Source organism: Gouania willdenowi, chromosome 19 (assembly GCF_900634775.1).
Source record: "Gouania willdenowi chromosome 19, fGouWil2.1, whole genome shotgun sequence".
NCBI classification, from domain to species: Eukaryota; Metazoa; Chordata; class Actinopteri; order Blenniiformes; family Gobiesocidae; genus Gouania; species Gouania willdenowi.
The window spans coordinates 6,383,808-6,399,448 of NC_041062.1; the positions used below are offsets into that span (position 1 = coordinate 6,383,808).

The following is a 15,641-nucleotide window of genomic DNA, read 5'->3' on the forward strand; positions in this document are numbered from 1 at the left end:
GCCCATATTGAGACCAACGTCACTCTTCTTCTCTGGAACAATAAAAACACAGCCTGTCATCGTTAATATCATAGATCTAGACTTTTACATTTTAAAATTGCTCCTCTGAATCACCGACTCCCTCCATTTAAAGCCAACCTCCTCTTAATGGTGATGACCCCCCCCCCACCCGAGGATGAACCCCATCATTATGGGTTTAGCCTTACTGGTCAGTGCGGGGACCCATTCTGCTGGCTCTGGGTCTCCAGCTTCGGAGCCAGGGGCCCCAGGATAAAGAAACGCAGAGACTTGGTAAATAGGCCCTTCAGGCGCGGGGCAGTGGAGCGTTACATTTCTAAGAAAAGAAGAGCCTGAATCACACATGAAGAGGGTGAGGGTGGAAGACGTCTGAGCATTCACAACCAGCGCTTTTAAAAGAAACATAGGCATGATTTTAAAACTGCCAAAAATATTCAATCTTTTATTGACAGTAAATTATGTTTAACCAGTTGAACACAAAGGCCTCAGTAGTAAAAAAAAATGGTCAAACAAACATAAAAATGTTCACGCAAATTAAAAAGATACGGTTTCAACATTTACTAAATTAAAATTGCTGAAGACTATGATTTAAAAAAATAAAAAAATAGATAAAAATCAGATAAAGTCATAGTGTAGGGTTTAAAGATCAATAAATCTATGATTATTTGCGCAAAAAACAAAAAAAAAAAGCAAAATGTTGAAATTGTTGCTCAAAAGTTTTATTTGATCTCCAGTAAACTCTCTCTTATATTGAGATCATCAGAAAAGTTTCACGCATTGCATTGTGGGATGTGGAGACCATCTGGACCCAGTTGTTATAAATCGGTGACGAACACACTTTTGGGTCATTTGATGTTATTTCAACAACTTTTCAGGACATCCCACACACTTCTGTGTTGTTCCCATGACTACCAAGAAAGAGTTATTTTTATAATATAAATTAAAACAAAGATCATATTTTTTCTTGCATTCTTACATGCAGTTACTGTATGGGCATATAAAAATTGTAAAAAAAAATTTTTTTTCTTCAGATTTCAAGAGACTGTCACCCAAGAACCAATGCATATACTGTATGTGGCTAATCAGTAAACTTATTTCCAAATTTGAGGGGCTGGCATATCCACCTGATATGATGTATAGCAGATATTTTTATATATTCCGAGAGAGTAGGTGGGGCTGTATTAATATACCAAATGACCAAATGACAGTTTCCTATGTGATGTAGTTCCTGAGATATTGGAAGCTGATAATGGCCAAAAAATCAACACATACTCCTCTCACTAAATTGGTCATATCGCCAAAAATATTCATCCGTTCAAGTTAGAAATGCATAGTGTGAGTATTGAATAATCCTATTGAGACAGAAGTGAGTGGACTATATGTTGAAATGACATGGAATGACTCTTTTACAAATAAAACTACAGCTTTAGAGAAAATAAACTTGTAGCTCATGCTTTGGAGTGTGTGTGTGAAGTGAAGTTTACTCCATTCAGTGAACGTGACAGGGATTATAGCAGAAAAGTTGTAACTGTGAGAACCAGTCGCTGTATGACAAAAATCTTCTTTGTGTGATGGACGGCCATGCTCGACAGATAATAGAGCAAAATGTGGCCTGAGGGAGATCATTTGTTCCCAGATCTTCAGATTGTAATATTTTCATTCGAGCCCAGGAGGGGATCTCTTGAATTGCCAACTTCCATTGTGCTCTAACAAGTGGCACGAAAGTCTTGTCAATTAATTTTCCTTTTATTCCGACGCACAGAGCGCCTGAGTGAATTCAACTATCAACCAATTAAGAGGTGTTTCCTTTTATTTACAGGCTTTGATTCCGTGCGTAGCCGTATTGTTGGGAAATAAGACCAAAGCATGGTGTTAAACCACATGAACGTTTTCTCTGCGTGGGACGGGTTCTACTGGTTCGAGGCAGAGGTAGTTTTGCGTGACCAGACTTTGGGAACAGATGAAGACAGGTGCAGTATTCTGGTTGAAGGTTGAAGCCCAGCTGCCACCGGCTGGGTCGGATCCAGCTCAGACAAAAAGCTGAACTTCTGAACCGGGTGGTAGCGAGTTAAAAGGCCTGGGTGCTTGTTAATGGGGCTATTGGAAGTGACAAGCGGAAAATGTTGCAGTCCTTCACACTTTACAGCTTACGGCCACTTGACTTCAGCTTTCCTGACAGCCTGTTGCATCTTTATTACGGATCCTTTTCAAGAAACTAAAATATATCCATACATTTATACATTTCAAGGCTATTTTAACAGCAAAGGCGAAATACCGACATTCGTGCGTCACATATTCGTGAACCGAAATGACCTCACAGATCATGCGGGCAAGAATAAAACTTCAAGAGTTTTTTTTATTTGAAAAATGAAGAGAAAAGGACAAAAATAATCCCTAAAGCGATCAGGAGATAAATAAAGAAAACCATGTGGATTTCCTTTTAAGGCAACTTTGAGTGTCGAGTCTTTGCCATGTTTCTTCATGTGTCGTCTCATGAAGAAAGGAAAGAAAAACATGTGGTAGCATCATATATGGAAGTCAAAATGAAAGAAAACTCAACTGAGACTTAAAATCAAAAATAAATATTAGGGATGGGACAATAGACGAAGTTATAATGGCCTCACAATACAATATCTCAGAAAGGGAAAAAAAAAGACCAAAAAAATTGCAGTTGTAAAAAATAATAACCATGCTTTTATTTACATACTTTCTCTGGAAATGACATTTTCAACTCAACAGGAATTAAAAAATATAAAACAAATTGTATAAATCCGGTGTGTAGACGACTTCCCCCCCGACAGACCCCGTCACGACAGCACTTCACGTGACATTTTATTTTAACATCGCGATACCTTGACTCATTCTTAATAAATTATATACAAAAGATGTTTGTACAGATGAGAAGATGAAAAGGAACCAACTGGCTATCCTGCAAGGCACTTATTTCCCTTCTTTTTTTTTTTTTTTTAAAGAGGGGAATAAACCAACAACCTCCCGAAAAGAAGACAATATGTGTGTTTTTAGAAATAATTAAGCTTGGTGTATATATTCACATTTACGTACAGTGAGAATTTCTTACATTTTTGTGTCAAGAAGAGTTTTAGAAACTAGTTTGAATTCAATGTAAGGTCAGTTTACTACATAACAACAGGTTAAACTCATTTTAGTTCAGGGGCCAAATACGGAGCAGTTTGATCTCAAGTGGGGCCACAAGATTTTAGATTCTCCAAGCAATAACTGACAGATATGAGTTCCTATAGGAGCCTCACTTCACATTTTCTATATTTTGTGATGAATTTTTATTTAATTTGAGGAAATTTTGTGCAACAAATTGAGGAGAATTTCAGGATTTGGGATAAATTAGGAGTTTTTTCAACAGTTTAAGATTAAAAACGACTGCCGTTGATTATTGTAAATACTGTGAATATTTGGAGTGAATTTTGTAGTTTTTTTTCTCCTGCAGGCCACATTGGATTCTCTAAAGCAGGGATGTCAAACTCAGGAGCCCAATATGGACCAGTTTGATCTCAAGTGGGCCACAGATTTTAAGCAGGAAAATAAGTAATTTTGACTATTGTGCCCTAGTTTAGACTTCTACGTATATATAAAATACAAAATATGCAAGAAACCAACAATATCCCAGCAATAAGTCATAGATATCAGTCCCAACATGATCTTCACTTTCAATTTCGTACATTCTGCGACCAATTTCTTTTTAATTAAGGGAAATATTATGTAAGAATTTGGAGGTTTTTTTCCAAATGACAGCAATCATGCGATATTAACACCAGACAAACTGTGAGCCCCTGCAAATATTGCTGAGTTTCATTTACATAATGATTCATGTTTTCTCTGTCATTTTTAGGTTCTACTGCGGACCAAATTGGATGCACCAAAGGGCCGGATTTGGCCCCCGTGCCTTGAGTTTGACACATGTTAATACATTCTCCTACACCTCGGTTCCTTCCCGACTATATTTGAGGTTATTTAAACAGTAGTTGTTGGACAGACTGTGGACGGAGGCGTAGTAGTTGACCCTGTCAGAGTTCACAGGCATCACAGGAGGAGGGGAGTGGGGGTTCAGATCCCTGCTCTGGGACAAACCCGAACCGTCCACCAGCAGAGAGTTCATGCCGGACACAAAGTTACCGAAACACGGGCTGTGCTCGGCGGACGGGGGCGGGGAGGACTTGGGGGAACCACGCAGGCTGGGCGGGGAGGCACTGAGGAGGCTGGAGGTGTCGCACAGTTTGAGGGGACTGTCCTCGGACTTGATGGGCATGGATGAGGGGTCGGGGCCGCTCAGGTCCGCCCTGCGCTTCCTTTTACGCCTGAAGTTTCCGTTGTCAAACATTTTCTCACAGTTTGGGTCCAGGGTCCAATAATTCCCCTTTCCTGGGTGGGAAAAACAATAAAGTCAACTTTCTCTCCAATAAAATAAATATGTCATTAATCATTCATTAGGAATTTAAATGTTTAATATATGAACAGAAGTTAGAGCTATGCTTTAATCTTTAAGTTCACAGCAAACATGGTGACGCTGCTTTTAGTTGTTATGCTGCAAAGAAGTGGAACAAGCTGGCAGCAGAGCTGACGTTAACATGACATGGGAACATTTTTAAATCCAAGTTAAAGGAAATGTTTTCCTCTGCGTATGACTGAGAGGGAGATTTTTAATCATAATATTGTTGATTTTAAATATTATTAGTGCTGATTTTAAATGTTATTACTGCTGTTCTTTTTAAATGTTTTTACTGCTGATTTTAAATATTTTACTATTGATATTAAATGTTTTTACTATTGATTTTAAATGTTTTACTATTGATATTAAATGTTTTACTGTTGATTTTAAATATTATTACTGCTGATTTTAAATGTTATTACTGCTGTTTTTTAAAAATGTTTTTACTATTGATTTTAAATGTTTTACTGCTGATTTTTAATGTTTTACTCTTGAATTTAAATGTTTTTACTATTGATTTTAAATGTTTTTACTATTGATTTTAAATGTTTTACTGCTGATTTTTAATGTTTTACTATTGAATTTAAATGTTTTTACTATTGATTTTAAATGATTTTACGGCTGATTTTAAAGGTTTTTACTATTGATATTAAATGTTTTTACTATTGATTTTAAATGTTTTACTATTAATTTTAAATGATTTTACTGCTGATGTTGAAGGTTTTTACTGCTGATTTGAATGTTGTTATTGATTTTTAAACAGTAAATGTTTTCTTAATCTGTGAACTCACCTGGATCATCATCATCACGTGGCACTTTCTTAAAGCAGTCATTCAGGGATAAATTGTGTCGGATGGAGTTCTGCCATCCAGCTTTGCTCTTCTTGTAAAAGGGAAAGTTCTCGGCCACGTACTGGTAGATCTGACTCAGGGTCAGCTTCCTGTCAGCGGCGTGTTGGATGGCCATGGCGATCAGCGCAGAGTACGAATAAGGAGGTCGGACCATCTTAAAGAGCTCCTGCTGGCTGGAGATGGACAACCAGCCCAGGTCTGCGCCCCCAAAGCCGCTGGGAGGGGACAGGAACTGCCTCTGGTTGGACCCGAACCCGGACTGGATGTAGGACGCACCGTTGTTCCCGGGGATGTACGGGGACGAGTTGATGCCCGGGCCGTTGAGCCACAGGTACGGGTTGGAGGACGGGGACGGGTAGTCTCCCAGGCCGTACCCGGTGGGGTGAGCCGCCCTCTGCGGGTGGTGGTGGTGGTGGTGCAGGGCTGGAGGAGGGTAGACCCCATAGTTGTCGCAGTACATGGCCATGTCCAGGATGTCCTGTGCGCTCTGGATGGAGGAGTTCTGCTGGTTGGATGGTTGGTGCCCAAACGCGTTCATAATCCAGTCTGAGCGAACCCGGAGGTGTCCTGGTGTCCCTGAGGTCTGAGCTCAGCCCCAGGAGGAGGGGGTGTATTTATGGGTACGGATCACAGGTGGAAACTTCTACAGTCACACCCCTCTCATTCTCTGCTCCAAAGGCCACAAAAAACATCACATTTTAACGCCAAGATTCAGGCGCACCAGTCACGGATGCCGGTACACGTGCGTAATTACGCACGGAAGTTTAAGTTTTCATTTATTCAGACAACTATTTTTTACTTTTTAGGAAATTTACTTTGATATTCTGACATGTTTAAATTTCCTGAAGATAGTTGTCTGAATAAATGAAACCTTAATATAATAATAATAAAAAAAGACTAAATGAACTTGTTGGAATTATTACGCACGGAAGAGTTTGGATTCATTTCACTTTTTACATAGAATAAAAGTGAAACACAGCGCATGAACTTTATAGATATAACTTTAAAACTGCAGACATTTTTGTCTTTTTTATTTTTATCAGCTGTGTACACTGTGTGTGTGTGTGTGTGTGTGTGTGTGTGTGTGTGTGTGTGTGTGTGTGTGTGTGTGTGTGTGTGTGTGTGTGTGTGTGTGTCACTGCAATAAACACTGCAACAACAAGGGCCACGCGTCAACAAGTGTGTAAAACACGACACACACACATAAATAAACGCGCTTAATGATGTGAAACAGTGAAAGTCAATTAAATCGAGTTCCCTAAGGCAACCTTTAAAACAAATAAAATAAAAAATAATAAAAAATAAAAATATTTACTCATATACCAAACTGTTTCTTTTATTCCTTTAGGTTTATCCCTTTTAACATATGTACTGTATATGTTATATAGTTAAAAAGAAAATAAATGTAATATTACTGTGTCAGATATTGGGTGGATATTGGGCTACAATAGGTCTGTGGTGTTGATATAGATAAATAATTATAAATAAATAAATCAAATTGAATGCAGACAGAGGTTTATCACTGGCCTTAGTGCAGCTTCTTCAGGCCTCATAGTGTTACAGAGGAGACATTGGAGCACAGGGTGTTGGTTGGACTGAGGGTTTACAGTTTACTGTTGGTTTCTTCACTGAGGATCTGAAAAACACCAGAAAAACTCAACAAATGGATGCTTATTTAAATAATAATGGCTGATTCATCAAAAAACAGGACCACTTTGTTAAAGCTTTTGGCTTTTACTAACTTTATTTCAATTTAACTGACAGTCATAGTGAATAACTTTAATCAATATGTATTAATTTCCTTTATTTGTTCAGGACTTAAATAATACATTAGAAAATTGCAACAATAACTTTCATAAACAGTGTCTATAGCTTCCTTTTTTAATATAAAGTGTGTTACCAGACTAACGATAGAATTTAACATTCATGGCAGCAAGAGTGTTTAAACTGTTGTTAAATAAATAAAACTCAGCATTTGTGTCAGTGGATTCCTCACTTTACTGCATTACATCCCCCCTCAAAAAATAAATAAATAAATAAAAATGTACAAGTACATTTTAAGTACAAAATGTTGAATAAATGATTGAATGTAAGTAAAATATTCATCACCATTGAGGTAAGCGTGCATTGAAAAACATTAGCAGCTTAGCTAAGTTTGTCATATTGACAAAAGAACCACATTCTCCTTCATTGGAGCCTGAAGGCTGCAGATGTAGTTGAAGAGTCAGAGCTGAGAAAAGAAAATCAGATTAAAAATATACCGTATATTTATACCTGTGCCAAACTAATGACGTACGTTATCATTTCTCAGCGATGTTTGTGTATTTTATCTCACAATGACAGAAAAGCAGCTGTGATTACATGGAGTAGGTAAACCTAAATAATAAAGAACAGCTTGGGCATCATGTCAAAGACAAAAGGTGGACATTTACCATCATTTGAAACTATCACACCAGGGTTTGAATGCACTACAAGCCTGACGTCCATGTCTTCAGAATTTCAGGCAATGCTTGTATTTTTTTAATTTATTTATTTATTTAAATGCATGGACAAAATTACAGAAAAAGAAAGGTTGTACAACGGTGCCTTACTGGACTAAGAGTCTAGAGCATTATTACAGTATGTCATTATTGCCTTATTTTAGTTCAAGGGTCAAATACAGACCAGTTCAATCACAAGTAGGCCACAGGTTTTAGGCGGGAACATGAACAATTTCAACATTAATGTGCCCTAGTTTGCATTTACAATTAAAAATTAAATGTCCTTTCAGTTCTTTATTTTTTTAACCAATTTTTATATAATTTGGGGAGATTTCGTGAAATATTTTGAGAAAATTTTAGAGAAGTCAACAATTTACAACTGAATTATTTGATAATTTTACACAATGATTCACGTTTTCTTTGTCATTTTCACTTTCTCCAGCGGGCCGAATCAGATGCTCTTAAGGGCCGGATTTGGCCCCCGGGCCTCATGTTTGACAGATGTGGTCTACTGCTACATCTTTTGAATCTTTAACCTATATAAAAACGTCAGTAGGTTTACTCTTAGCTTCTTGTTTGCGTTTACATGCTTACAGTTACTTATTAATCCTTTAGTGGTGGTTCTCAAACTGAGGTCCTTGAGTCGTAGCTTGATGGTCCTTGAAACATATATATATATATATATATATATATATATATAAATCCTTTTATTACAAAATGTATAACTACATATGGGGACCAATGCACTAATAAAACAAACATACTTCACATGTATGGTATATGAATAATAGAAATGATGAACTGCTGGATCAATGTCAAGTGTAATATTTGTCTCATTCCAATATAAAAATGTGCAAAAAAAACCATTTTAATATTTTGTTTTGAAATAAATGTACACGTATTTTGTTTACTGGTGATATTAGTACATTATTCCTACTACTAAGATGTTAAATATTTGCAGCACTACCACTGTTCTCCAAACGAGGGCAGCATTGTCCCAACCTTGGTTCCTCAGGCAAAAAGCTAGAGTCCATCCATCAGCAGGAGAACACATTCACATACTTCCAGTGGAGGGAAAGTATTTCAGATCCTTCAAATAAGATGATATTGATTTTAATCACACAGAGGTGGAGGGATACAGAAATGTCATGACTCAAAAGGAGAGTGAGGAGAATCATCTCACCCAGGGCTTCTTTCTTTCTGCTCATCGTGTAATATTAGACTTTAAAAAATAGAGACGGAACCAAAAGAATCTCAATCATTTCTCTGCATTATTACATTATTTTATAATGTTCAGCAGTTTTCTGATTTTAAGGAATCAAAACTTTGCACTGAAGACATTCTTAAGTAGATTTAACAGTGACTAATTCATTAATAAATTATTAACTAATCTAATTGAGAATAAATGTAAAGTATAAATAAAAACTGAGTTTAGATAAATATTCCTCAAATAAAAGGAAACAAAATGAAGATGAATCAATAAAATACCTAAAGGCACGATACAGTATATTTCTAATGTCAATAAACAAATAACGAGAGCAGTCAGAGAGCGAAACCTCCGCTAAACACTAAATAAATCTCCTCTTTATCAGATATTGGCAGTTTTCTGGATCAATGATCCTGATCATTAACTTTAAGGCACGTGTGTCAAACTCATGGCCCGGGGGCCAAATCTGGCCCTTTGGAACATTTATTTCTGCCCACAGGAGAAAGTAAAAATGAATCGTTATGTAAATAAAACAACTCAACAATATTTGCAGGGGTTCACAGATTTTTCAGTGCTTGTAATGCATTATTACAGTCATTCTTTATGTTAAACAGTGGGAAAAAACTCAAAATTCCTACAAAATCTTTTGATTTTCCTTAAATTATCCCTTAATTAAATAGAAATTGGTCACAAAATCTAGGAAGATTAAAGTGAAGATCACGTTGGGACTCAAATCTATCACTTATTGCTTGGTTATGGTCGGTTTATTACATATTTTGTATTTTATATATGCGCAGAGGTGCAAACTGTAGTACAATAATGTTGAAATTACTCGTTTTTTTGCATAAAATCTGTGGCCCACTAGAGATAAAACTGCTCTGTATTTGACCCCTGAACTAAAATGAGTTTGACACCCCAGCTTTAAGGCTCTGAAGACATTTCTATCCTCAATAATAACCATAACTTTAGGTACAAATGTAGGGGAACCACCTGACATAACCGAGTCAAAATTCATAAAGATCCATCAATTCCAAACCAAGATATGAATTTTGAAAATTTCCCCAATGATAACAGAGATAGATGGGATTTTTTTTAAAAATATTTTAATCAGATCCAGAATCAGTATATTGATCTGGATTCCCTCCAAAATTTAATGTAATCTTCCAAGGTGGAAGTTTGGTTAACCTTTGACGTAATCCTGCTAACAGAAAAAAATAAATAAATAAACGCCGGTGAAAATATTACCTCCTTGGCAGGGCTAATTTGAATAATAATAACTATAATAATATATATATATACTATTAAATATACTATTATATTATGTTTCACTTTTTTATTTTTATTTACACATTTGTAACCTACATTGTTTTTAATAAATCAAAAATGTAAATATTATTGAGTTTATATACATATTAAAATAGATTTGAATTCTAATTTTTAAATGAATTCTTATTTATTTATTATTATTATTTCATGATTGTACACTATATATAAATATACATTTACTAATAAACTTTCTATTGATGTGATATAATTTTTCAACAAGTACGAGAGGCTGAAATGAGTTTTTTCCACTGGGGGGACCGGACATCTGGGAGGCTACAGAGTAGAGCTGCTGCTCCTCCACGTTAAAAGGAGCCAGCTGAGGTAGATGGGTATTGGACCCCGGGTGGACCCAGGACACGCTGGAGGGATTAGAATTCTCATCTGACCAAGAAAAGCGTTGGGATTCCCACAGAGGAGCTGGAAAGAAAACCCTCTGGTCGTCCCAGCTGAGGATTTTACCATCATACGTGTAAAACCATCAAACGACAGAACATTCCAGAGAAACAATGAGGGAAAAACATGTGTTTCTTTAAAAATACATCCATTTCAGCGTTTATTCAGAAGTCTTGTCAGTAGTGATTTGATAGCAATGTTGCTGAAATCCAAAGGTTTTACAGCAATTTGGGACAAGACGTGGAAAACAATGATTCAACACGAGTGTTGTCGTTTGTAATGTTCACTCCAAATATTCATCTCATAAAATCCAAAGTCGAGTCCCCTGTCAACACAAAATCATCAAAAGCCCTTTGTGTCTTATATAAACGGCACGTCATCAAATATGTTTTTATTATAAAAAAGATGAGTCACTTACAATAAAATAATAAAATCCTATTTACACAAGTCTGTACACAGTGAGACTAAAAACAGACTAAAAAAAACAGTGGAGATTCTTCTGCTGGGTCATAAAGCTTATCTGATTCAATCAGGAGAAAAAGTCCTTGAAGTGAAGTTAGCTTTAAACGCACATGTATACGTCTAACGATTCCTCATTTCTGCAGTGAGCTTCTGCTGCCATCATCATCATCATCATCATCATCATCATTATTATTATTATTATTAAGGAGAAGGCAGAAGAATAAAAGAAGGGGGTGGGCTGCAGTGAGGTATTCATCTTTTCAAGCTGGGACAGACAGTGAGGAATGTGTGGGAAAAACAAAAAACTCAAAAAACAAGCTTTTTTTTTTTTTTACAGTTACTGTTGATGTTGTTTTTGTTGTGTTGTCAGCGTCTTTGTTTACTGTACTATTCCTGAATCGATAGAGGTCTGTTTCCTGGTGGTCTTGGGAGGTGGTACTGGGGGGGTCTTGCTGGGGAGCGGAGGAGGAACGCTCTGCGGAAAGACCACAACAGAGAAAACATTGAGTTTTTGGCTGGATTTGGAACGACGGAACGTCCACGCCCCAATATTGAGAACGAAGAACTACCACTAAAGTATTGATGAGCTCGAAAACGAAGCAGATGAGGCCTACACTATGGCTGCGTCCAAATAGTCCCTCCTATCTCCTTTCCTATCCACTGTTCCTTAACCCCCGGAAGTGTTTCAGTGGCGGCCATGATAAGGAGCGTCCGAGTTCTCTTTAAGCTGAGGAAAAGAGGCTCAATGCTTCCTTTATAACCTCCTTTAGCCTAGGAAACACTGATGCATCCTTTACCAAAGGAGACCACATAACGCTGACCCACAATTCCTTGCGTCGACAACATTTAAAGGAACACGCACACCCGAGCGCTTACTCACGATGACCGTACCAATGCAATAATATGCCTCGAAATATTTTAAATAAATAATCTAAAACCCATACTGTATATTATTATATGTAAGACATTTGATCAGATTATAACTGGATGTTTTAAAGGGACGGATTTGGCCCCCGGGCCTTAAGTTTGACACATTTGCTCTAGAACAGGTCAGAAAAAAAAAAGAGTCACTTACGTAACTTAATTCTTCTGGCTTTATGGTGGTGGTCACATGACTCACACAAACACACATATTCATCTCAAATTAAATGTGTTAGACAACAAACAAACAATTTCAACATTAATGTGACCAAGTTTACACTTCCAGTGATATATAAGACAAAGTACGAAAGGCATCAACAATATCTAAACAATAAGTTACAGATACTTAGATGTCTTTTGATTCTTTTTTTTTATACCAATTTTTATTTGTTTTGGGGAGATTTAGTTCAATAGTTTGAGAAAAATTGCAGAATTCAGTAAAAATTTAGATTTTTTACAACTGAATTATTTGGTAATCCATCTACAATCTTTTAAAATTAAAATTTAACTGTATTCATTTAACATAAATTTGCAAATCCCAAATGAAGTCAATGGGCAGCTACTTAATAACCCTTTAGTGTTGAGTTTATTTCTGGAGACGTTGATAAAAGGACTCTCATCCTTTCATTAAACACGTTTCTTGGAGATGTCGTACGGTAATTCCTAGAGAAACGTTCCTATTCACTCTCGACCTAGCATGACTCAGCACTTTCAGCCATCCTTCATGCCCTTCCTGAGACGTCTCACTTTAATCCAGCGACACGAGACAACAACTAATGTTCCTGACCTCCCCTCCACCTCTATCAAAGATCACAGATGAAGAATAGCTGTCAGTCAGCCTCAGAACATCTGCCCTCGCTACATTACTGTCAGTCCACCGCCGCGCGCCGCATACGTGCTGTTTTACAACCCGCCCGAGAGCCATGACGGTGGATAAAGAAGATTAGTTAGGGGGAGACGCGAGAATGATAGTTTTGTCCAGTAGAAGTGGGCGAGTGTGCAGGGACGAGTCGGTGATTAACAGCAGGTGGCCTTCTGATGGATGTGAGGGGTAAAGTAATCATCTAATCAATCACGTCTGAGCACTGGGGCCGGCTGGGGGTGCCAGTAAAAATAACGGTAACGGTAAGGATGGACTGGTAGTGCTTCTAACTCCATGTCTTCCCTTTCCTGTCAGACATACTCAGGGAAAAAAAACAAAGAATGAACCATGAATACACAGGAAATGTGAGTTTAAAGCATATTTATATGGGGTACACACAGGGTTTTTATCCAGATTTCCACAAATACCAGATTATATTATGATTTATAAGATTCTCCTGTAATATGTTATGGTTTCATTTATTCACTTTTTTCAGGAATTTTTCTTTGATCTCCTGACATGTTTCAACTGTCAACTACCAGTCTTCTTCAGAGGCATTTGATGATCGCTTTGATGTTTCCTTGACTTCCGCGTAATAATTCCAGCAAGTTCATTTTTAATAATATGTTATGGTTCAATTTATTCAGACAACGTTTTTCAGGAAATGTACTCCGAACTCCTAACATGTTTCGGCTGTCAACTGCCAGTCTTCTACATAAGCATCTGCTGATCGCTTTTTTATTATTGTACCTTTGACGTCCGCGTAAGAATTCCAGCAAGTTCATTTTTGTTTTCTTTTTGAATAATATGTTAAGGTTTGATTTATTCAGACAACTTTTTCCAGGAATTTTCCTTTGATCTCCTGACATGTTTCAACTGTCAGTCTTCTTCAGAGGCATCTGCTGATTGCTTTGATGTTTCCTTGACTTCCGCGTAATAATTCCAGCAAGTTCATTTTTAAATAATATGTCAAGGTTTCATTTATTGAGACAATGTTTTTCAAGAAATGTACTCTGAACTCCTAACATGTTTCAGCTGTCAACTGCCAGTCTTCTACAGAGGTGTCTGCTGATTGCTTTCATATTGCACCTTTGATGTCCGCGTAAGAATTCCAGCAAGTACATTTTTGTCTTCTTTTTGAATAATATGTTGAGGTTTCATTTATTTAGACATTTTTTTTTCAGCAACTGGCGAATAGTGGCCCCTGGTCTAATTTTGTGTGGCCCCCAAAGTAAATTCACTAAATGACTTGAAAAAAAAACAATAGGCTACATAAAATGACAACAAATAAACACAAAATTACTACAAGAACAAACAAGACTTCCAACAAATAACAGAAAAAAAGAATTGACAACAAGAACACACAAAATGACAATTAAAAACATTTAAAAAATCTATTTAGATAAATTGAATTTTTTATTGTAACTAGTTTTATACAGTCTTTGTTGTTTGTTCTCTGATATTTATGTGAGCTTTCATTGTTTCCTTCCTATTAAATCTCAAAAAATCTATTCAGTTTTTGTGTTTTTCTTCATTTCAAACTGATATTACACTGGTAGACCTTGTCATAAATTGTATAAAAAAATTAAAAAAATGATTTTTTTAACCTTGTTAAAGCATTTAACCTTTAACAAGGTTAAAAGCTCAAAAAAGTTGTAGTCAGTATACCCCTTGATTTCATTTTAAAAACAAATAAATTGTAAAAGTTCACGAGTAAAATGAGTTTTGCGTTTGATTAAATTGTAAATAAACGTTTTTATAAAATTTCCTTTTCAATTCCAATTACAAAGTCAATTATCTCAACTCAGTTTGTACCACAGCAACAAATCTTTTCAATTGCAATTATAATTATGCCATACTTTTGATTAATTAGCAATTACATGATTACAATTAAAATTGAGCCCAAACCTGGTTGAGATCTTCGGAACGCACACGCGAGCGCACACACACACACACACACACACACGCGCACACAGGCTGATGTCTTATCTTCACGTGTGAGGTCTGTTGAGATTTAAAAAATCTCGTCAGATGATAAAACCCTGACGTGTGCTTCCTGCTTCACTCTCCGCAGGACGTCTGGAGCTAAATCAGAGCTTGAGGAGTTTAACCTGAATGTCAAGTGTGTGTAACAGTCACCTGTTTTAATCCAACGCTCTCTCTCTATAAGCGTCCAATTAAAGCACCTACTCTTTGATGTGGCGGAGGTGGTGGAGGCGTTGAGGGACTCGTCAGGTCTTGATTTTCTAGCAGGTTTCCATAATCAGCTGAGCAGCCTTTCAACGGCAGCGGAGGAGGAGTTTCACTCTTGTCGGAGCAGCTCGTCCCGTTCAGCTCCAAATCTGTGACACAGAGAGAGAGAGAGAGAGAGGGGGGGTGGGGTGGGTGGGGTGGGGTAGGGGTGGGGTGTTCATTAGCTCACATTCATCATCAAAGCGCTTCAATGTTTAGAAAACAGCAGGTCAGGCATTCATTATTTACAAGGTTACAGCTCTGGAATTTTATGAGAGTATTTTGTTGACTAAAACACAACTAAAAACAATCAAAACACAGGATAAGACTTTATTAATCTGATCATTTTTTTAAAAAAAAGTTCTAATAACTGAATTATTGAAATATGAGTATGACAATAACGGGGGTTAAATTATGGAAATAAAAC

The 15,641-nt window shown here is 36.9% G+C and overlaps 2 protein-coding genes across 3 annotated transcripts in view; both read right to left on the reverse strand.

The window, feature by feature from the left end:
• Nucleotides 1-3,786: 3,786 nt before the first annotated feature.
• Nucleotides 3,787-6,140, reverse strand: foxi1 (forkhead box i1). Its single transcript, XM_028476729.1, has 2 exons — nucleotides 5,272-6,140; nucleotides 3,787-4,413 (listed from the first exon to the last, which is right to left on the reverse strand). Exons 1-2 carry the CDS (start codon nucleotides 5,867-5,869, stop codon nucleotides 3,968-3,970), a joined length of 1,044 nt encoding a protein of 347 aa, XP_028332530.1. The 5' UTR covers nucleotides 5,870-6,140; the 3' UTR covers nucleotides 3,787-3,967.
• A 4,973-nt stretch (nucleotides 6,141-11,113) lies between these two features.
• The window catches only part of dock1 (dedicator of cytokinesis 1), a 211,018-nt gene continuing 206,490 nt past the window's right edge, over nucleotides 11,114-15,641 (reverse strand). For both annotated transcript variants that reach the window (XM_028475387.1, XM_028475386.1), the window contains 2 exons: nucleotides 15,173-15,324; nucleotides 11,114-11,674 (listed from right to left, as the gene is read on the reverse strand). In XM_028475387.1, coding sequence (XP_028331188.1) covers nucleotides 11,579-11,674; nucleotides 15,173-15,324 — 248 coding nt within the window. In that variant the 3' untranslated portion in view covers nucleotides 11,114-11,578. The remainder of the gene's footprint in view (nucleotides 11,675-15,172; nucleotides 15,325-15,641) is intronic.

Bases quoted from the DNA above. Each gene is read 5' to 3' on its own strand.
- foxi1 (XM_028476729.1), bottom strand. From the start codon at position 5,869: ATGAACGCGTTTGGGCACCAACCATCCAACCAGCAGAACTCCTCCATC. The intron at 4,414-5,271 runs GTGAGTTCACAG...TTTCCCACCCAG, and splicing joins ACGTGATGATGATGATCCAG to GAAAGGGGAATTATTGGACC.